The sequence below is a fragment of the Coenobita brevimanus genome, chromosome 102 (assembly GCF_032717465.1).
Source record: "Coenobita brevimanus isolate Jiangsu-jjx chromosome 102, ASM3271746v2, whole genome shotgun sequence".
Taxonomy (NCBI): Eukaryota; Metazoa; Arthropoda; class Malacostraca; order Decapoda; family Coenobitidae; genus Coenobita; species Coenobita brevimanus.
Genome location: NC_137055.1, coordinates 33,241,787 through 33,265,740, shown reverse-complemented (window position 1 = coordinate 33,265,740; position 23,954 = coordinate 33,241,787). Strand labels below are relative to the sequence as shown.

Below are 23,954 nucleotides of genomic sequence, written 5' to 3'. Positions count from 1 at the left end.
CACCTCCCTCCATCTCCCAACCATTCCCCAGCAACTTATACTCACATTTCTTTCATTCTTTATGTTCAACAATTCCTTGAAGTGTTCTCTCCACCTGCTCATTTTCTCTCCCTTCTCCACTAGCAATCTACCATTTTTATGATTCACTTCCCAACTTACTTCATGAATACCCTAACTGTCTTTACCTCTTTCTAGAACATTTTCTTACATTCCCTCCTCTTTGCACTCAAAATCCTTCCAAATTCCTCATTCACTCTCTTATTGATCATTTCACCTCTCTTTCTACGTATAGCTCTCTCTTCCGCCTCTCAACTTCCACGCCCCTATTTCTCATCCATTCATTGTATGCTTTCTTCTTTTGTGCCACAGCCTGTCTCACATCTTCATTCCACCATACTGTTCCTTGCACCCCCCTCCATCTTCTCTTCACCACACACACCACATCACATGCTGCACATATTTCTTCCGTGAATATCCTGCACACACCTTCCACGTCCCCCATCTGCCCCAATTCATGTTTACCCAATCGTTCCTCCACTTCACTCTTATATTCTGCCTTTTTCTCATCCTCTTGTAACCTTTCCACTCTCCTTGCAACTACTCTTCTTCCTGTCCTTCCCTTCTTCTATTTCTCCATCTTACTTGGATCTTGATTCTGGCCACCACCAAGTAGTGGTTAGAAAGTCCACTCCCCCAACCTCTGTAAGCTCTTGCATCCATTACACATCTTTGCATCCTTTCGTACACACACACATAATCAATCATTGCCTTCCTTTCATTCAGTTCACCACCCACCCTTCTCATCATTCGCCATGTGTATATACCCGTGGATCATTTTGTGCCTGAAGAGGGTATTTGCTATCACTAACCCCCTCCCAGCACAAATGTCCACTAACGCACTGCCATTCTCATCTATCTCAGCAGGCACATCCCACTCACCAACTATTCCATCCACCTTCACATTCCCTACTTTAACATTCATATCACCGATCAAAAACACTCTCATTCCTTCCAAACTTTTCCATGCACACTTCCACATTTGTCCAGGACTTTTCTCTCACTCTGCTTGCACGATCTTGCGTTGGCGCATACACACACACAATCGCCTTCATTTGTATTCCAACTTTCAATCTTACTCACACAATCCTTGACCCAAATGATCCATACTCTCTTATGTTCTTCTTCCATCTTTTACTCACAACAATACACACTCCTTCTTTTGCCCTCTCATTCCCACCTACTCCTGCACATATACCCCATCCATACTCCCTTTCTCTCACACTCTCACCTCACCATTTAGTTTCAGTTAGTCCACATACATCCACTTTTGTACCCTTAAGCACCTGGACAATCTCTCTCTCTTTCACCTCATCATTCGCACCCCTTACATTCCATGTTGCTATCCATACCACGTCCTTTGTCCGGTCCTTGGTCATCATCTTTTGGTCAGTCCTTGTCCGAGGCTTCTTGTTCGTCTTTTTAGTTAGTTGTTTTCTGGGGAGAGGCACTTACCCTCTGCCAACCCTTTTAGTCGCCTCGTACGGCAAGCAGGGATACTGGGGGAGTATTCTTGAAAAAAAAAAACTATCCCCAGGGGCACGTCAAATACCCCTGAATAAAGTCAACAGCTGTGCAGGCATAAAGAAGGCACAGAGTCAACTTAGCACACCTAATGGCTTGGAAGCAGATTTCACAGGACAGGTACTATGATCTTTTCAGGATCAATCACGAGTTCAGTGCAAATATCCACAGTCCATACTGAATATTTACCCGTGTTGTCTCATTCAAGACTGTTGTGATGGTATTAGCAGAGGTGTTTTTATGACATATCAGTAGGTCTTGTGTAAGCTAAGTAAAGTCTGATTAAGCAAAAGCCAAGTCATCAAGCTGTTCTCTACCCCAACCTGGGATTGAACTCATGTCTTTTCCTGTAGAAACCAACTTCTCTGACCATATCACATCTGTGTGCATGTGTAATACCAGATTCCTACATCCTAGAGGGGGATGGCCACAGACAAAATTCCTCTAATCACCCCTTACTCTACCCTCAGATTGTTCTTCAAACTCACAGACCACCTGCTTCATTCATAGTATTTCACCACCCCACTCCTCCATCTTTTCCATTGTCTTCCCTTGCCTTTCTCCCCATCCATTTCACTCACATACACTGTCCTAATCTGTCTTTCATTTTTCATTCTCACCACATAACCAAAGCATCTACGAGTCCTTCTAACACTTTTCAGCCCATGCACATCAACATCACAACATTCCTTAACCCATTCAGTCTGATGATTTATGTACTTTATTGGTTTGTCTTGCATTCTGTAGATGATTAGGGGGGGAGGTTCTTGTAGTGGAGAGGTAAAGGAAGGCTATATCTAAACTCTTCCATCCTTCCTCTTCTGTCTTTCTTTCCTTCATTCTTTCCTCTTTTTACTGCCTACAGGTGACTTTACACTCCCTCTTCTGCTTTCCTTCATTCTTTCCTCTTCCTTCTGCCTATGGGTGACTCTACACTGAGTGACAAGCCAAATGGTTTCCTGTACACCAGAAATCATTTACCACGCTGGGTGGTAACTATATAACCAAATTATGGCGCCTGGTGGTTTAGTGGGTAATTACAGCACTCCAGTTGGATTGATCCTGTGTAGCCAAGGGTTGGTTGGGGTTTATTGCTCACATAATGCCACTTAGGGATGAGTGAGGCTGGTCACTCTCATCTTAAATGTCAGGACCAACTTGCCTAGCCCAGGATTCCTACACTGCTCATGGGCCAACATAGGATTGGATAATGGATGGATGGATGGATGGATCACTTTAAGAAATCACTTCTAAACTGAATGAAATTGCCTGGAGACAGCATGAACATGGTATTTATACCCCAGGTTCATCCAAAATGTGATGCCAGTGGACTGCAGGCTGAAGTTCCCCTCCTCCTGCAGACCACCATCATCCATGGAAATCAAAAGTAGGTGAGGGACGTTTGCATAAACCAGGCACTTGAGCCGTTATCTTGCCATTCGTTTGTCTGTCTCTCCAGGTAATGGATGTAAATGACTGCACACCACTCTTCTCTTCTGCTTCATATGAAGTAGTAGTGGCAGAAAACAGTGAAGTTGGAGCCACGGTCACAATCCTTACCGCCACTGATGATGACGAGGGAAACAATGGAAGGGTAAGTTTTGTTTCATTTTGAAAGGCATTGTTTGTGCATTGACAGTCAATCCTCATTTAAAGATGTTTCATTTGAAAGTAGTTTTGAAGTTACAAATGAGTATTTTCTGTGCTTCTGACAATTCATTTAGTTAGTGAACAAGGACAGCTTCATATGGTGGCAGTTATGTAACTAGAAAATGCTAGGGACTGGTTATACAAACTTTCCTTAACTCCATGCCTTTCCAAGAGGAGGATGGTGAATTACAGGATAGGGGCATATAAACCTGCTGTCCTCTGGGTTCACATTCAGATGAACCTGTGGCTACAGCTATGACTATTACTGCTACCCCTCAGTTATGAATGAGAAATGTGTGTCACTTCAGTTTGATGTACCACACATCATAGACTTTAAGAGAGGCTGGCTTTATGCAAGAGTGTTTTTGATTGAAGATATGAATGGAAAAGTAGGAAATATGAAGGTGGATGGAGTACTTTGTGAGTGTGGTGTGCCTGCAGAAATGGATGAGAATGGCAGTGCTCTTGTGAACATTTGTGCACAGAGGGGGGGTTGATGGTACTCAAATTCCTCTTTAGGCACAAAGTGATCCACAGATATAGGTGGCGAATGAAGAAAAGGGTGGTGGTGAATTGAATGAACGGAAGGCTGTGATTGATTATGTGTGTGGATGTGAGAATGAGAAGGTATGTAATGGATGCAAGAGCATACAGAGGTTGGGGGGTGCTTTCCAACCACCTCTTTTGGGTGGTGAAAGTCAAGGTTCAAGTGTGATGGAGGAACAGAAGGAGGGAAGGATAGGAGGAAGTAGTCCATACAATGAACGTAGAAAAGGTTGCAAGAGGATGAAGACAAGGGAGAACAGAAGAGAGAAATGGAGGATTGATAGGGTAAATATGATTTGGAGCAGATGGGGGTGGTGGAAGAAATTTGTGCTGCATGTGAGGTGGTGTGTGGGGTGAAGAGAAGATGAAAAGGGGTGCAAGGAACAGCATGGTGAAATGAAGAGGTGAGAAAAGCTGTGGCACAGAAGAAGAAAGCATTGAGTGAGTAGATGGGACGCAAAGACATGGGGGAAGTTGAGAGATGGATAAGAGAGTAGTATATTACGAAGGTTAGTCTCTCAGGCATGGAAGCATACACTCCTTTCTCATATCCATTGACTAAAGCAAAGAAACCTTGGTTTAATCACGCTTGTTCCAATGCTGTCCACAACAAGGAGAAGGCCTTCAAAAGGTGCTGGAACCAACCCACCCCTGAATCTCATCTTTTTCGCATTTTTGCCGGGAATCATGCTAAGTTTGTTCTTTGCTCTGCTAAAAAATAATTTCATCCGTACTAAATGCTCTGAACTCTCCAACTGGAATTCCTCCAACTCCTCCTAGCAACTTATCAGAAACCTTTCTAACAACTTTACCTTAACATCCTACCCTCCTCTTTTCTACTCTGATGCCCTGTAGCTATTTCATTTACTGACAAGCAAACCATTTTGCTCAGACTTTCTTCTCCAGTTCCACCTTAGACAATTCCGGTGGTGTTCCTTCATCACTTCCCCACTCAGACTTCCTCATGGCTGACATTAAAATTTCTTCAGTTTTTGTATTTCTGCCATTACTGGCCTCAGTATTAACAAGACATATGGGCCTGATGGGATCCCTCCTGTTGTTCTCAAGAACTGTGCTTCTGTGCTTACACCATGCCTAGGTAAGCTCTTTCGTCTTTGCCTGTCAGCTTGTACCACTCTTTTTTTGCTGGAAGTTTGCTCTCATTCAGCCTGTCCCAAAGAAGGTGACCATTCCCAACCCTCCAACTATCACCCAATTGCTTTAACCCTTTCAGGTCTCATATAGGTCCCAAGGACACGTTTGAGAGACGCATTTTTTTTTTTTTTAAGTCAGGGTTTGCAAATAAACAAAAAAATATCATATTCATGCACAGGGAAGTAATACACATCTGCCTATAAAACATTAGAGCTCTACTCACTATACAAGTGCTGCAAAAATGATGGGAAGTAGCATAGCAAGTGGTGTATGGTAGCATGGTGAGTATTGCCATCTCGGTGGGTAGGTCATTTCTTGGTGCATAGGCGACATGATTGCATTGTTTGTTTCCATGTGTTTCCATGAAAAAAACAAACAAACATTGCACTAATATATCTATCTATCTATTGCCAGACGCCTCAATCCCGTTTGGGGTGGCCACAAACAAATCGCCTCCAAGTCGCCCTGTCCCCTGCCATTTCACTGCCCTGCTCCCAACTCACACCCCCCTCTCTCATATACCTCTCCACCCCATCCCTCCATCTCATCCTCAGCCTCCCCCTCCCTCTTCCCCCCTCCACCTCACTCACATACACTCTCTTCGTCAGTCTTTCACCCTCCATCCTCTCCACATGGCCAAACCACCTCAGTGTGTTCCTCATAACGCTTCCTATCACATCCACACCACAACGCTTCTTTATATCCTCATTCGTCAGCCTGCCTCTCCATGTGACTCCACTGGCTCCGCTTAAATAACTAATTTCCACTGCTCTCACTCTTGACTTGTGTCCTTCCAACAACGTCCAAGCTTCACTTCCATACGTTAGAGTTGGTATCACAGTACTGTCATGTAGTAACTTTTTCACTTTCATGCTTACTTCCCTGTTTCTTATCACTGCTTTCAAAGAACCAGCAGCCTTTCTTCCCTGCTCTACCCTTTCAAGCAGTTCACCCTCCAAACCTCCATCCTTACTCATCACACTACCCATGTACAGTAACCCCTCCAATATCCGGATCAATAGAGCCATTGGTAGGTTCGGATATTGGTTTCGTCCGGATATTGGGCCCCAGCTTATGGACTTGTACTTATGGACCCTAACTCAGAGAAACACCTATACAACTCCCTCCGGACATGCATAGCACCTATTTAACACCCAAATCACACCAATAAGGCACATAAATGACTGAAATAAATGCAAAAGAAACATAAAATGTGGGTTAGAAGTATGTTCATACATTAATAAACATTCTGGTACTTATGGACTCTAACCGAACCTAACTCTGAAAAACACATTCCTACTGCACATGCACGAGGTAAGTATAGTATGGAAAAAAGTACAGTATGACACATTCTGGTAAGTATAGTATGGAAAAAAGTACAATATGAAACATTCTGGCTACTTTCAGCAAGTCCCTGGCCACCTCGATGAATAACTGCCTCCTCTCGGACTCTGACAGTAAGAACGATTTCCTGAAGCACTTGCAGTACACTCTTCCTGAAGTCTTTCACTGAACTTAGTCAATAACACACAGAAGTCCGTTCTCTTCACAGTGTTCACTTTAGTCCAAATAATGTTCCATTAAATTTTAGTGTTGCACATTAACTTTTCCCAAGTTTTTTTTATTTTCCAAAGCCAAAACAAAGAAGGTTAGTTACGTTAAATTTCTTTTCTACTGAGTCTTTTCTCTCATTTCGAAAACCTTAACACAACACACCATTTTTTTCACTGCACAACACTCAAAATTCCCGTGTGGTCTAGTGGAGAAGTTCTTGCTGTTTATTCGCTGTCAGAGTCCGAGAGTATCACTGGCAGGCGACCAAGGGGTGCATCGGTGGGTCGTGGTGATGGCGTACCGACTACAGAAGACTCTGAAGATAGCCGCAGACTCACATCGAGCGGTGACTCCACTGTAGCTGATGTGCTGGGCTGTGGCTCGGAGCATGAGGGCCTGTCTTGGGGAGGCAACGGAGTGGAACCAGGGCTTGGCACAGCGGGGGTCACGGGCCTGAAAAAACTGTCAGTCGTTGACTGACGCAAGGACCGACGATTCTGGCGATTGATGATGCGCTGCCGGAAAGCACGCACTTCCTCCACGAGTCCCAAGGGCCCCATCTCCCTGTCGCAGTCCGGGTGTTCCAGGTAGTCTAGGACGAACTCTAGATGTTCCCGGAGTGCGCTCAGCTTGGTGATGGCTGGAGTAGTGTCCTGCTGAGAGGAGTCCGCATCATCATCGCCTTCGTCGTCGGAATCTTCAAGTTCGGGACTGACACCAGCAACCGAAGACGCGATCTCGATATCAGACAACGTCTGATACCCAGGATCGCCCTCGTTGTCGTCCAACCACTCACGAACATCGTCCACATCAACATCGTCGCTGTGCGTACGTAGCCGTGCATGGAAGTCATCCACGTCAAACCCTAGGAAATCGTACTCCACATCTGTTCCGAGAAGCCGACGAGACCAACCATTTTCAAGAGTTTTCACAGGGACTTCCTTCCATGCACTAGCCCAGTTGTACAGCGCAGACTTGATGTTGTAGCGGCGAAGGTTTTCCAAAGTCCGCTTGCCTCAAGTGTCACGTCCTTCCCTGCGCTCGTCCTCGTCCTCGAGAACAACCATCACCTCGTCCAGGAACTTCCGACGGTACAGGCGCTTTGTTGCCACGATCACTTCTTGGTCCATGGGTTGAATGAGAGCAGTCGTATTAGGTGGCAGAAACATGCACCTAATACGGCCATTCTCAGCAACCAAGTCCTTGTCGCACGGGTGGGCAGGTACATTGTCGAGGAGAAGGAGAGCCTTTACCTGGTCGCGAGGAATTCCCAGTGTCTTCGTCTGGTACTGGATGACCTCCTTGACGAAGTGACGGTGAAACCAGTCTTTGGAAATCACAGCTGTGAACCATGCTTTCAAAGAATGGTACCATGCGACAGGAAGGACATCCATCACCCCACGAAGGCACCGAGGCTGCTTTGCACGGACAACAATAATGGGCTTAAGCCGGTGCATGCCGTTAGCATTGGCACAACACAAAGCAGATATCCGTTCCTTAGAAAGCTTGCGGGCAGGTACACGCTTCTCCGTCTCATCGGCTAGAGTGTTCGTTGGCACCGAGCGATAGAATAGGCCAGTTTCGTCAGCGTTATAGACTTGACCGAGAGTGAGGCCCTCCCTGTCGATCAAGCCTTTCACCTTGTGCCGAAACTCGTCCACTCCATCCTCGTTAGCGTCCAATGCTTCGCCATGTGCTTTACGGTTAGTAAGGCCATGTCGCAACTTGAACACGAAGAGCCAACCCTCGGATGCCTTGAAGTCTAGGGCGTCGTGAAGCCTTGCAAACTTCTCAGCAGCAGCCTTCAGCTCCGTTCCACTTACCATCACACCAGCTGCACGTTGCTGTCAATACCAAATCAACGTGGAGCGGTCGATTTCTGCATACTTGGGGGTAAACATAACCTTCCTCTCCACGTTGCGTTTGCTTCTCGACGAGAAGTCAGGCGTGTACTGCATGAGCTTGTCTCAGGAACGCTTGATATCGAACAAAGTCGACTGGGCCAGGTTGAACTCGCGGAGAATGTGTGAAGAAGACCAACCCGCATCAACTTTCTCCAATATCTCCCGTTTCTTCTCCAGAGTCAACACCACTCTCTTCCTTTTCTCAGGAGGCGGGGCCATCATCACACACACTAAGAGGAGGGCAGAGAGCAGCAGGAGGCCTTGCAGCAAGTACGGCACCACCACAAAAGCGAGCACGTGGCCAACCATGGCAAAGAGCATAGGTCCAGTTGCTGTGAGAGACAGGCGGGAAGTGGGGAGGATGCAGCGGCGCTCTATCGGACGTCGGAGGAGTGACGAACCAAAACAATGCTCTCACGCGGCGCGCGCGGCAAGTTCAAATTACGGACGGGAAAAAATTGATTTTTTTTTTTTTTTTTTTGGGGGGGGAATGTTTGATCCCAGGACGATAAGGTTCGGTTAGTGGGGATGTTCGGTTATTGGGCGTCCGGATATTAGAGTGATTACTGTACTTAAATGTACTCACAATTTTCAATTCCTCACCATCCAACCTCGCTGTACATTCACTGGCTTCACCTCTCTCAAAGACCATCACTTTACTCTTCCCTACATTCACCTTTAGATTCCGTTTCTTACACACTCTCCCAAACTCATCCACCAAGCCTTGCAGCTCCCCTTCGTCTTCACTCAACAACACAGTATCATCTGCAAACAACAGTTCAGGGAGTTTCCAAACACTATCCTCTCTCACCAGGGCCACTCCAACATCTACTACCCTACCTTGTACCTCTTTTATTACCCCATCCATGTACAGATTGAACAGCTATGGAGACATGACACATCTCTGTTTCAACCCAACTTTCAAAGAGAAAAATTCACTTTGTTCACCATCCACACACACTGCAGCCTTCGCACCATCGTACATTCTCTTCACAGCATTCAGCAACTTCCCATCTACTCCATATATTCTTATAACTTTCCACAATCCTTGTCTATCCACCCTGTCATATGCTTTCTCCAAATCCATGAAAGCTACATACAACTTCTTTCCCTTCTCTAGAAACTTTTCCACTAAAGATCTAAGAATGAATATCTGATCTACACAACCTCTTCCCTTCCTAAAACCTCCCTGTTCTTCTCCAACTAATTCCTCTGTTCTTTCTCTAACTCTGTCAATAAGTATCCTACCATACACTTTTCCTATTATACTAAGAAGACAAATGCCCCTATGATTACCACACACTTCTTTTTCCCCTTTTCCTTTGTACGAGGTAATAATTATACCTGACTTCCAATCCTCCGGAACTCTACCTTCCTCCCAGGCCAATCTGCACATCTTCCACATCCATTCTACTACTATCTCTCCCCCATGCTTCAGCATTTCACCACACTCCATCAATTCCTGGGGCTTTCCCCGATTTAACTTTCTTCATTGCTTCAACAACTTCTATCCTACTGATTTCTTCCTGCCTTCTCACCTCCCTCCTTCTCCCAGCCATTCCCCAGCCACTTATACTCGCATTACTTCCATCCTCTATGTTCAACAATTCCTTAAAGTGTTCTCTCCATCTGCTCACTTTTACTCCCTTCTCCACTAGTAATCTACCATTTTTATCTTTCACTCCCCTGCTAACTTCACTTCCACCCTGTCTTTCACTAATATATGTACATTATATCTCACATGATTTGTGAATGATTCTTGAAATGTTTTCTTTACAAAAAACAAACTAAACAGTTACAAGATCCATATAAAACTATCACTTACTAGTTACTACTGACTAATTTATTATACTTGGCTCTTATTGTGCTTAGTACTGTCCAAGGCTGTGGGGGTGAGGACATGGGGGTAAGCCTACGAGCTTGCCTTTTGTAAGTACGTATGTGTAGTTTATTGTTGCTAACTATATCGTCCTGTGTACTTACAGGCAGCAGTAGAGACAGTGATCAAATTTTTATTATTTCTCAAAATTGACGGTGTTATAGGTATAACCAGGAAATGTGAGAAACTCATGAAATATAAATCAGAAAAAAGTAAGGAGACACTAACAATCATTTGTCAATGAAAAAGGCAACACTCGCTGCACATGTATGTCCGCCTGGTAACAAGTAAATGCATGGTACTTGTATAAAAGGCTACTGAAACAACCTTAGAAACCTAAAATCATAAATCTGTAATTATTTTCCCTCAATCAGACACTCTAACACCCAGGAAATGAATAAATATTGAGACACACAACGCGGAAATCTCTTGCCTGTGACTTGGCATTATGTGCTTAGGTGGGAGGCAGGGGGTGTGGGACTGGAGGGAGAGTGGAGGGTGGAGGGTGGGAGGTAGAGGGGTGGGGGATCGGTGGGAGGTAGGAAGGTGGAGGAAGTAGGGGGTGGGGGATTGGAGGGAAAGTGGAGGGTGGAAGGGAGGGAGGTAGAGGGATGGGGAATCAGTGGGAGGTAGGGGGCTGGAGGAAGGGGGATATGAAAGGGAAGAGGGAGGTGAGAGCTATGTACCCTCCAGAGCAGTAAAAATATATTGCAAACAATATTCTTTTGCTAAATAAACTGTCTGATACCAAAATAGTAAAAAATATTGCCAGATCAACAGTATAATAAAATCAGTACATGCAGCCCAACCCCCCACCATGATTAGCTCTTCCCAGACTGTTTAAACTAAAATATTGTGATCTGTACATACCTGTTGGAAGCAGAGGGGTCTGGGGAGCATCTCGTATCCTCATTTCATTCATGAGCCTCACGCAGGAGTTTTCATTCATGCCTAAATATGCTGCCACAGGAGTGGCTAGGAGACCCCTACCGAGAAAGCCACTATAGTGGCCAGGAGACCTGAAAGGGTTAACATCCTGTGTCTCAGTGATCTGTTCTTAACAAAAAAATTGTAAAACATCTTTCCTGTCACGACTTTCTTTATGATCGTCAGTATGGGTTCCATCAGGGCCGCCCCACTGGGTCTCCTTACCTACTTTCAGACTCCTGGTCATCCTCCTTTTGGGACTTTGGTGAAAGCTTTGCCGTTGCACTTGACATCTCAAAGGCTTTTGATTTAGTCAGGCATAAATCGTTAATTTCCAAACTGCCCTCCTACGGTTTCTGCCCTTCTATCTGTGCCTTTGTCTCTAGCTTCCTCTCTGGTCGTTTTGTAGCAGCTGTTGTAGAGAGTCACCGTTCTTCTCCTAGATCTATCAACGGTGGTCCGCAAGGCTCTGTCCTATCACCAGCACTCTTCCTTTTTGTTCGTCAATGACCATCTAAGCTGTACATCTAACTCGATCCACTCATGTGCTGATGATTCCAACCTTCACCTTTCCTTCACTTCCTGCAACGTCCATCTCAGCAGTTTCTTCTACCATCAAGGGATGAGGCTATGGCACACCTAATGTCTGACTCGGCTCATATCTCTGACTGAGGTAAAAGTAATCTTGTTTTTACTGCATCAAAAAGTCAGTTCTTACACCTATCAATCCATCAAAATCTTCCACGGGAGTCCCCACTAATGTTTGGTAATATCCAGCTCAATCCTGCATCATCATCATACTTGGGGTTTCATTCTCTCGGGAAGTATCTTGGAAAGATCATATTACATCTCTTGTAAAATCTGCTTTCAAGAGATCAGGTGTGCTAAGCCGACTCCATGCCTTCTTTTCCTCTGCACAGTTGCTGATTTTATACACGGGTCTTATTCGCCCCTGTGTGGAGTACAACTCTCATGTGTGGGGAGGCTCCCCTCAAACAGCTCTTCTCAATAGGGTGGGGTCAAAGGCTTTTCGGCTCGTTAACTCTCCTCTTCGTACTGGCTACCTTCAATCTCAGTCTCTTTGTTGCACTTTTGCAACTTTATCTGTTTTCTGTTGCTTCATTAATGGTCACTGCTTCTCTGAACAATCTGCTTGCATCCCACCACCACTATGTCAGGCACGTAGCACCCGTCTAGCAATGAACTCTCATCTCTTTTCTGTCTAATTCTCTAATACAAGAATTAACCGTTACTCCCAGTCCTTCATTTATGCAACAGGTCAACTCTGGAACTGTCTCCCTCTGTCTGTATTTCCTACTTCCTGTTATCTCCAGTCTATCAAACGCAGTGTGTCCAGGCATCTCAGAATTAACAAATCTTGAATTTGGCTCTCTGTTGTATTGTTTTTGTTTTTTTCATGGAAAGGGTTTGTGGGCTGCTGGCCTTTGCAAATTGCTTGAAACTATTATTGAAGACAAGTTTGTGAAACACTTAGAAACAGACAATCACATCAAAGATTCACAACATGGTTTTCGAAATAATTGCTCTTGCCTTACGAATCTGTTGGATTTTTTCAATGATATGCAGAACATGTACGACGAGACTAAATCTGTTATGTTGTTTACCTCGATTTTCCAAAGACTTTTGACTAAGTTCCACACAAAAGATTCCTTCAAACATGGTTTCAGTGGCAGTGTTCTCGGGTGGGTAGAAGATTGACTTACCGGACCAAAGCAAGGAGTTGTAATAAATGGAAAAGAGTCAGACTGGATATATGTTTCAAGTGGAGTGCCACAAGGTGAGTGTTAGGTCTTATTTATTTATTTATTTTTTTAATATCTATAAATGATATTGATGAAGGTTATGCTGTAAGATTTCAAAATTTGGTAATGATACTAAAATAGGTAACAGAGCAGATACAGCATTGCAGAGGCAGGCAGTTCAAAGAGATCTTAATCAGCTGTTTAACTGGGCCCAAGCATGGCAGATGGATTTCAGTGTCAGCAAATGTAAAGTGCTAAACATTGGCAGTAAAAAATGTAAGAGCTAGTTATGAAAAATGTCCAGCTTGATAAGGTAAACCATGAAAAGACCGTTGAGTTATAATAACAACAATATGAAACCAAACAAATAGTGTTCAGAAGCTGTGAAAAGAGCCAACAGATTTATTGGATTCATAGGTACAACATTTGAATATAAATCTGATAATATCATCCTCACTTTCGAATGATTTCCTGTAAACCAGGAAAGCATATACAACGCTGGGTGGTAACTTTATAACCAACCAACCCGTGTTCCCTACGTGACAGTAAGTGGGTTGGCGGAGGGTTAGTGCCCCTCCTCGGAAAACAGCTAACTAAAAATACGAACAAGAAGCCTTGGACCAGGAATAACAAAAAGGTGACAACTAAGGACCAAACAAAGGATTTGGTATGGATAGCTACTTAGAATGTAAGGGGTGCATATGATGAGCTGAAAGAGATTGTCCAGGTGCTTGAAGGTGCGAAAGTGGATGTATGTGGATCAACTGAAACTAAATGAATGGTGAGAATGTGAGAGAATGGGAGTATGGATGGGGTATATGTGTGGGAGTAGGTGAAAATAAAAAGACAAGAGAAGGAGTCTGTATTGTTTTGAGTAACAGATGGCAGGAAAATATAAGAGAGTATGGATCGGTTAGCTTAAGGATTGTGTGGGTAAGATTGAAAGTTGGACTACAGATGTGGGCGACTGTGTCTGTGTGTGCCAATGCAAGATCATGCAAGCAGAGTGAGAGAAGAGTTCCGGACAAATGTGGAAGCGTGCATGGAAAAGTTTGAAAGGAATGAGAGAGTGTTTCTGATTGGAGTTATGAATGGAATAGTAGGGAATGTGAAGGTGGATGGAGTAGTTGGTGAGTTTTTTTTTTTTTTTTTGCGAGGAAGAAGGAACCAAAGGCCATGAGCCCGCAGTAACAGTTCCCTACAAGAGAAAAACAAAATACAATAGAGAGCCAAATTCAAGATCTGATCATTTTGAGATGCCTGGACACACTGCGTTTGAAAGACTGGAGATCATAGGCAGCAGGAAATACAGACAGAGGGAGACAGTTCTAGAGTTGACCTGTTGCATAAATGAAAGACTGGGAGCAACGGTTAACTCTTGCATTAGAGAGTTGGACAGAAAAGGGATGAGAGTTTGCTGCCAGACGGGTGCTACGCGCCCGTCGAAGAGGTGGAGGAATGCAAGCAGACAGTTCAGAGGAGCAGTGACCATTAAAGTAGCGATAGAAAAGAGATAAAGATGCAACAGTGCGGCAAAGAGACAGAGGTTGAAGGGAGTCAGTAAGAGGAGGAGAGTTAATGAGACGAAAAGCCTTTGACTCCACCCTATTGAGAAGAGCTGTATGTGGGGAGCCTCCCCACACATGAGAGTTGTACTCCACACAGGGGCGGATAAAACCCCTTTATAGAGTCAACAATTGTGCAAGGGTAAAGAAGGAACGGAGTTGGCTTAGCACACCCAATCTCTTGGAAGCAGATTTTACAAGAGATGTAATATGATCTTTCCAAGATAAGTCCCGAGTAAATGAAACCCCAAGCATGTTCAAGGATGATGCAGGACTAAGCTGAATATTATTAAACATTAGTGGGTATACCTGTGAAGGATTCTGTCAGATTGATAGGTGTAAGAACTGAGTCTTAGATGCATTAAAAACAACCATATTATTTTTACCGCAGTCAGAGATTCGAGCCAGGTCAGACATTAGGTGTGCCATAGCCTCATCCCTTGTTTGTTGAAGTAACTGTTGAGATGGGCGTTGCGGAACCGAATGGAAAGGTGAAGGGTGGAGTCATCAGCGTATGAGTGGATAGGGTTAGATGTACGGCTTAGAAGATCATTGATGAATAAAAGGAAGAGAGTTGGTGATAGAACAGAGCCCTGAGGAACACCACTGTTGATAGATCTAGGAGAAGAACGATGGCCGTCTACAACAGCGGCTATAGAACGACGAGAAAGGAACCTAGCGATGAAGGCACAGATAGAAGGATAGAAACCATAGGAGGGCAGTTTGGAAATTAAAGATTTATGCCAGACTCGATCGAAAGCCTTTGAGATGTCAAGTGCAATGGCAAAACTTTCGCCAAAGTCCCGAAAGGAGGATGACCAGGAGTCTGAAAGGTAGGTGAGAAGATCGCCAGTGGAGCGTCCCTGATGGAACCCGTACTGACGATCAGAAAGGAGGTTGTGATAGGAAAGATGCCTTAAAATTTTTCTATTGAGAATTGACTCGAAAACTTTTGAAATACAGGACGTTAAAGCAATTGGACGATAGTTGGAGGGTTGGGAGTGGTCACCCTTCTTTGGGACTGGCTGAATGAGAGCAAACTTCCAGCAAGAAGGAAAGGTACAAGTTGACAGACAAAGGCGAAAGAGTTTGCCTAGGCAGGGTGTAAGCACAGAAGCACAGTTCTTGAGAACAACAGGAGGGACCCCATCAGGCCCATATGCCTTGTTAGTACTGAGGCCAGTGATGGCAGAAAATACATCAGCTGAAGAAATTTTAATGTCAGCCATGAGGAAGTCAGAGGGGGGAAGTGATGGAGGAACAGCACCGGAATCGTCTAAGGTGGAATTGGAGGAGAAAGTCTGTGCGAAGAGATCTGCTTTATCAGTAGAAGAAATAGCTACAGAACCATCAGAGTAGAAAAGAGGAGGGAAGGATGATGAGGTAAAGTTGTTAGAAAGGTTTTTGGCAAAGTGCCAGAAGGAACGGGAAGAATTCGAGTTGGAGAGTTGAGAGCATTTAGTATGGATGAAATTATTTTTAGCGGAGCGAAGAACAGACTTAGCACGATTCTGGGCAGAAACGTAAAGATGATGTGATTCAGGGGTGGGTTGGCTCCGGTACCTTTTGTAGGCCCTCTCCTTGTTGCGGACAGCATTAGAACAAGCGTGATTAAACCAAGGCTTTCTTGCTTTAGTCAAAGGATATGAGAAAGGAATGTATGCTTCCATGCCCGAGAGAATAACCTCCGTAATGCGCAAGGCACACTCAGATGGCTCACGGCCATGGAAGCAATAATCATTCCAGGGAAAATCAAAGAAGTACTGCCTGAGGGCCTCCCAGTCCGCGTCTCCAAAATGCCACAGACGACATTTAACTGGGGGGTCCACAGGCCGTACCGGAGTGATAGGACAGGTTAAGGTGATAAGGTTGTGATCGGAGGAGCCCAACGGAGAGAAAAGATTAACAGAGTAAGCAGAAGGATTAGTTGTGAGGAAGAGGTCAAGTATGTGCCTGCAGAGATGGATGAGAATGGCAGTGCTTTAGTGGACATTTGTGCTGGGAAGGGTTGGTGATAGCTAATACCCTCTTCAGGCACAAAATAATCCACAGGTATACATGCCGAGTGATGAGAAGGGTGGGTGGTGAACTGAATGAACGGAAGGCAGTGATTGATTATGTGTGTGTGGATGACAGGATGAGAGGGTATGTAACGGATGCAAGAGTACAGTATACAGAGGCTGGGGGAGTGGACTTTCTGACCACCACCAAGTGGTGGTCAGAGTCAGGGTTCAGAGAAAATGGAAAAATAAAAGAAGGGAAGGACAGGAGGAAGTAGCACATACAAGGAGATTGGAAAGGTTACAAGAGAATGGAAAAAGGCAGAATATAAGAGGGAAGTGAAGGAGCAATTGGGTAAATATGGATTGGAGCAGATGGGGGATGTGGAAGGTGTATGCAAGATATTCACAGAAGAAATCTGTGCAGCACGTGAGGTGGTGTGTGGGGTGAAAAGAAGACAAAAAGGGGTGCAGGGAGCAGCATGGTGGAATGGAGAGGTGAGACAGGCTGTGACACAAAAGAAGAAAGCATATAGCGAATGGTTGAGAAACAGGGGCGTGGAAGAAGTTGAGAGACGGAAGAGAGAGTTATATGTAGAGAGGAAGAGAGAGGTGAAAAGATTTGTAAGAGAGAGTAAGAAGATAGTGGATGAGGAATTTGAAGGGAATTTGAGTGTAAAATTGAGAGAATGTAAGAAAGTGTTCTAGAAAGAGGTAAAGAGAGTTAGACAGGGTACCAAAGAAGTTAGTTGGGGAGTGAAAGATAAAAATAGTACATTACTAGTAGAGAAGAGAGAAAAAGTGAGCAGATGGAGAGAACAATTTAAGGACTTGTTGAACATAGAGAATGAAGGTAATGAGGGTGTAAGTGGCAGGGGAATGGCTGAGAGAAGGAGGGATGTGAGAAGAGAGGAAGAAATCAGTAGGATGGAAGTTGTGGAAGCCATGAAGAAAGTTAAAATGGGAAAAGCCCCAAGCATGGGTGGAGTGTGTGGTGAAATACTGAAGCATTGTGGAGAGATTGTAGCAGAATGGATGTGGAAGATGTGCACATCGGCCTGGTAGGAGTCCTGGAGCATTGGAAGTCAGGTATAATTCCCCTGTACAAAGGAAAAGGAAAAAAAGAAGTACTGTATATGGTAATCATAGGGGCATTTGTCTTCTTAGTGTAATAGAAAAAGTATATGTAGGATACTTATTGATAGAGTTAGGGAAATAACAGAGGAATAAATTGGAGAAGAACAGGGAGGTTTAAGGAGAGGAAGATTTTTTTTTTTTTTTTTATGCGAGGAAGAAGGAACCAAAGGCCATGAGCCCACAATAACAATTCCCTCCAAGAGAAAAACAAAATACAAGAGAGAGCCAAATTCAAGATCCAATCATTTCGAGATGCCTGGACACACTGCGTTTGAAAGACTGGAGATCATAGGAAGCAGGAAATACAGACAGAGGGAGACAGTTCCAGAGTTGACCTGTTGCATAAACGAAGGACTGGGAGTAACGGTTAACTCTTGCAATAGAGAGTTGGACAGAAAAGGGATGAGAGTTTGCTGCTAGACAGGTGCTACGCCTGTCGTAGAGGTGGAGGAATGCATGCAGACAGTTAAGAGGAGCAGTGACCATTAAAGTGGTGATAGAAAAGAGATAGAGATGCAACAGTGCGGTGAAGAGACAGAGGTTGAAGGGAGTCAGTAAGAGGTGGAGAGTTAATGAGACGAAAAGCCTTTGACTCCACCCTATTGAGAAGAGCTGTATGTGGGGAGCCTCCCCACACATGAGAGTTGTACTCCACACAGGGGCAGATAAAACCCCTTTATAGAGTCAACAATTGTGCAGGGGTAAAGAAAGAATGGAGTCGGCTTAGCACACCTAATCTCTTGGAAGCAGATTTTACAAGAGATGCAATATGATCATTCCAAGATAAGTCCCAAGTAAATGAAACCCCAAGCATGTTCAAGGATGATGCAGGATTAGGCTGAATATTATTAAACATTAGTGGGTACACCTGTGGAAGATTTTGTCGGGTTGATAGGTGTAAGAACTGAGTCTGAGACGCATTAAAAATAACCAGATTATTTTTACCCAGGTCTGAGATACGAGCCAAGTCAGACATTAGGTGTGCCATAGCCTCATCACTTGTTTGCAGAAGTAACTGCTGAGATGAGCGTTGCAGGAACCAAATGGAAAGGTGAAGGGTGGAGTCATCAGCGTATGAGTGGATAGGGTTAGATGTACAGCTTAGAAGGTCATTGATGAATAAAAGGAAGGGAGTTGGTGATGGGACAGAACCCTGAGGAACACCACTGTTGATAGATCTAGGAGAAGAACGATGACCGTCTACAACAGCGGCTATAGAAAGACCAGAAAGGAAGCTAGCGATGAAGGCACAGATAGAAGGATAGAAACCATAAGAGGGCAGTTTGGAAATTAAAGATATATACCAGTCTCGATCGAAAGCCTTAGAGATGTCAAGTGCAATGGCAAAGCTTTCGCCAAAGTCCCGAAAGGAGGATGACTAGAAGTCTGAAAGGTAGGTGAGAAGATCGCCAGTGGAACGTCCCTGACGGAACCCATACTGACAATCAGAAAGAAGGTTGTGATAGGAAAGATGCCTTAAAATTTTTCTATTGAGAATTGACTCGAAAACTTTTGAAATACAGGACGTTAAAGCAATTGGACGATAGTTGGAGGGTTGGGAGTGGTCACCCTTCTTTGGGACTGGCTGAATGAGAGCACTCTTCCAGCAAGATGGAAAGGTACAAGCTGACAGACAAAGGCGAAAGAACTTGCCTAGGCAGGGTGTAAGCACAGAAGCACAGTTCTTGAGAACAACAGGAGGGACTCCATCAGACCCATATGCCCATAGGTTGTGTAGATCAGATATTTATTCTTAGGTCTTTAGTGGAACAGTTTTGGGAGAAGGGAAAGAAGTTGTAGATGGCCTTCATAGATTTGGAGAAAGCATATGACAGGGTGGATAGACAATGATTATGATAAGTATTAAGAATATATGCAGTAGATGGGAAGTTGCTGAATGCCGTGAAGAGTATGTACGAGGGTGCTAAGGCTGCAGTGCGTGTGGATAGTGAACTGAGTGAATTTTTCTATTTAATGGTTGGATTGAAACAGGCATGTGTCATGTTTCCATGGTTGTTCAATCTGTATATGGATGGGGTTTTGAATAAATGGCCCTAATGAGAGAGGGCAGTGTTTTGAAACTCCCTCGTACTGTTGTTTGCAGATGATACTGTGTTGTTAAGTGAAAACGAAGGGGAGCTGCAAGGCTTGGTGCATGAGTTTGGGAAAGTGTGTAAGAAATAGAATCTAAAGGTGAATGTAGGGAAGAGTGAAGTTATGGTCTTTGAGAGAAGTGAAGTCAGTGAATGTACAGTGAGGTTGGATGGTGAGGAAATGAGAAATGTGAGTGCATTTCAGTACAGTACTTGAGTAGTGTGATGAGTAAGAATGGAAGTTTAGAGGGTGAAGTTCTTGAAGGGGTATAACAAGGAGGAAAGGTTGCTGGTTCCTTGAAAGTAGTGATAAGAAATAGGGAAGTGAGCATGGAAGTGAAAACGTTACTACATGACAGTATTATGATACCAGCTCTAATTATGGCAGTGAAGCTTGGACCTTGTTGGAGGGACAGACATCAAGAGAGAGAGAGCAGTGGAAATGAGTTATTTGAGTGGAGCATGTGGAGTCACATGGAGAGACAGGCAGACAAATGAGGAAGTGAAGGAGCGTTGTGGTGTGGATGTGAATGTGATAGGAAGTGTTGGGAGAAACACACTGAGGTGGTTTGGCCATGTGGAGAGGATGGAGAGTGAGAGACTGATGAGGAGAGTGTATGTGAGTGAGGTGAAGGAGAGAAGAGGGAGGGGGAGGCCAAGGATGAGATGGAGGGATGGGGTGGAGAGGTATATGAGAAAAGAGGGTGTGAACTGGGAGCAGGGCAGTGAAATGGTGGGGGACAGGGCAACATGGAGGTGACTTGTTTGTGGCCACCCCTTATGGAATTAGTGTCTGACGATGGATAGATAGACAGAAATTGTGTAATTCCTTAGTATGCCCGCACTTTAGAGTATTGCATTCAGTTTTGATCATTGTATTCAAGTGATCACTGTATTATAAAAAGGATATGGAGAAACTTGAAGAATACAGTGAAGGATGGGAAAGATGATACCTAAATTGAGAAATAAACCATACAAGGAGAATTTTAGAAGCCCTGAATCTCTTTACCCTAACTAAACGGCTGTTACGGGGATGTTTGATTCAAGTACTGTATTTAAAATAGTCAGAGGACATGATAACATGGCTGTCGAGAAATACTTCATAGCTGATCACTCGAATTATGCTAGAGGCAGTGGGCATAAAATAATCGGTAAATATTTCCAGTCGCATGAAGTGAAACATTTCTTCTTTATTAAAGTTGTAAATATAACTCCATTATGGCTGAGAATTAGACCCTTGTTGATATAACATTTATTACTCAAAATTAGCACAAGAATTGCCTGAAGTTTTCCACACATTTCTCTGGATACTCTGTAGGTATTTGTATGTACCCACAGGTAATGTGAATAGTGTGGATAGTTATTCCTGTGAGGTGGAATACGATGGCTTGAATAGTGAGTGGATAAGAGTGTGACCAATTGAAGTGAGTACAGGTCTACTGTTAATCAGTTTTCCATCTGTCAGTTTTTTCTTGTTCTCTGGACTTTACCTTACTACATCCTTGGATGGAAAAAAGCAGTCAGCATGATGATGATGATGAGGAAGAGGATGTCACATGATGATGATGATGATGATGATAACCAACAGGTCCAATACAGCTTTGGTCCAGATGAAGAGGCTGAGGTAAGGGCGACATTCCACATCGATCCTCACACAGGCAAAGTGACGCTGGCCATGCCCCTGGACCGAGAAACCAGGGCCAGGTATTCCTTCACGGTGATGGCCACTGATGGTGGCCCTGAGTCATTGTCCAGTAGTGCCAGGGTCACTGTGTTGGTGCAGGATTACAATGACAATCCTCCAGTCTTTACCAGGGATTCTTACATCACTGCTGGTATGTTAGAGTGTGTTTGTTATAACCTGACAACAGTACTTAACCCCTTTCAGCTCAGCCAATCTTCATCAGATTAAAAGGTAAATTTGATTAGTAGCCAAGGTGACTCATTCGTGCCTCATAACTAAGGCTCAGTATTAATGCAATCACAAATTATTATTCATGACATAAGAGTGGGCTAGTTCTGTCAGGTGGAAACAAGTAGATTACTCAGAGCTTCTTTCTGTTTGTTCAGTGACAGTCTATCAAGCTTTCCTAGGGGTTCTTATATCACTGCTGATGTGCTTCTCAAAGCCTCTTGCTATATTGTTTGTGTATCTAGATGCTTTATTCCTGGAGAGGGTATTCCTGGAGAGGGTGCTCATAAACAAATTTCCTCTATGTTACCATATCCTCGGTCCTCAGGCTACCCTCCCTTCATCTCATATCACTCATCCATATCCCATTGGATCCCAGGGTTCCTAGGCAAGGCACTGGGCTGGGAGGGTACTAAGCGTACTGCCCTCCGCCTATCGGCTCATAGTCGTGAAGCTCATAGGTCCCTACCCGGGGGTTCCCAACTTTATCAAAATTTGAAAATTCCCAGTTCTGTCCTATATTTAGACACTGGGCTCAATGGGATATTTCTCCACCCAGTCCCCCCACCTCATACTTGGTCTCCCCCTGTCCCCTTCCCCCACCTCACTCACATGCACTTTCCTAGCCGGGTTTTTTTTTTTATTGAAGTCATGTACAGTCTTTTCTCATAGAGCTGTTTTGTCTTTAGTTTAGAGGGCATCATTGATGAATGAATGATGGTGTGGCTCATTCACCTGGGCAACCTTTGGGTAGTATCTCTTTTTTTTTTTTTTTTTTTTTTCTCCATGCTCTCAAGACCCTACATCACATCACCTTTGGGTTGGAAAGGAGGCCTGGATGATGATATTGATGATGATGATGATGATGAAGAGACAGGCAATTAAATGGGGAAGCTGTGAGTGTTGTGGTGCTGATGTAGATGTGCAGAAAAGTGTTAGTAGAGGTACCTTGAAATGGTTTAGTTACCTGGAGAGAATGGAAACTGAGAGATTTACTTTGAGAGTGTTTGTGAGTGAGATAGAAAGCCATCCATCCATCATCAAATCCTATGTTGCTCTATGAGGAGCATGGGAGCCCAGGGCTAGGGAAGGTGGTCCTGACATTTAAGATGAGAGTGACCAGCCTCACTCATCCCTGAGTGGCATTACATGGGCAGTGAACCCCAACCATCCCTTGGATATAAACCTTCACCAGCTCAATCCAATTGGAGTGCTGTAATTGCCCACTAAACCACCAGGCGCCAAAAGTTGGTTATATGGTTACCACCTAGCGTGGTAAATTGTTTCCTGGTGTACAGGAAACCATTTGGCTTGTCACTCAGTGTAGATTCACCCACAGAGAGAAGTAAGAGGAAAGAATGAAAGAAAGACAGAAGAGGATGGAAGGATAGAAGGATGGAGGAGAGGAAAGGGCAGACACCCGAGAGCAGCACTACATCGAGTGAGTGGATGGCGAGCAAGAGGAGGGAAGGGAGACCAAGGATAAGGTGGAGGGATGGGGTAGAGAGGTAGATGAATAAGGTTGAAGTGAATTGGAAGTATCATGATTGCAGTGGACAGATGACATGGAGGCAGTTTGTTTGTGGCCACCTCCTCTGGGATTAAAGCATCGGGCCAGACTCACTAAGACACATACATAGATAGTTTTTATTATATGTAGGTGGGTTGTTTATTTCATAATGAATGTAACCATTCTTTGACACTAACCCCTCAAATCTAACTCATGTCCTTTTTAGTGTGCGGTTCCCTTCTAACTCATGTCCTTTTTAGTGTGCAGTACCCTTCCTGGTACCAGACTGCACAGTACAGTAAATTATTCAGCTTAGGGAGGACTTAATTTACTTAATAGGTTTTTCAAAGGCTATACCTAGCTTCTCCAGTTTTAAAAAGCCTATCATGAGCTGAATAAAATCATCAGGAGATGGCATGAAGAAAATGAAGCAGACGTCCTCAGGCTAAGTGGGTTTTGATGTTAGCCATTGGAGTAATTGTGAAAGAGTGCCTTGAGACTGTATTTATGAAACTGTATGTAGGTAGATGTAAGCAAGTCCCTAATTTTTTACAGGGATCATTCCCTACACTGGATGGTAACCATATAACCAAATGATGCTTGGTGGTTTAGTGGGTTAATGCACTGCAGGTGACATAATGCCACTCAAGGGCAAGTGAGGTTGGTAGCCATTGCCTTAAATGTTGGGACTGAGTAGTCTAACCTGGGCCCCTATGCTCCTGTGTATATAGGGCAAAATGGGCTTGGATGATGATGTTTATAGAATACCTATAACTTT

The 23,954-nt window shown here is 44.1% G+C and overlaps 1 protein-coding gene across 1 annotated transcript in view; it reads left to right on the top strand.

The window, feature by feature from the left end:
- Positions 1 to 23,954, top strand: part of LOC145415452 (fat-like cadherin-related tumor suppressor homolog) — a 693,356-nt gene that overhangs the window by 420,386 nt on the left and 249,016 nt on the right. Inside the window, exons 30-31 of the mRNA XM_080284728.1 lie at positions 3,041 to 3,175; positions 21,343 to 21,589. Of these exons, the coding sequence (XP_080140854.1) occupies positions 3,041 to 3,175; positions 21,343 to 21,589 (382 nt within the window). The remainder of the gene's footprint in view (positions 1 to 3,040; positions 3,176 to 21,342; positions 21,590 to 23,954) is intronic.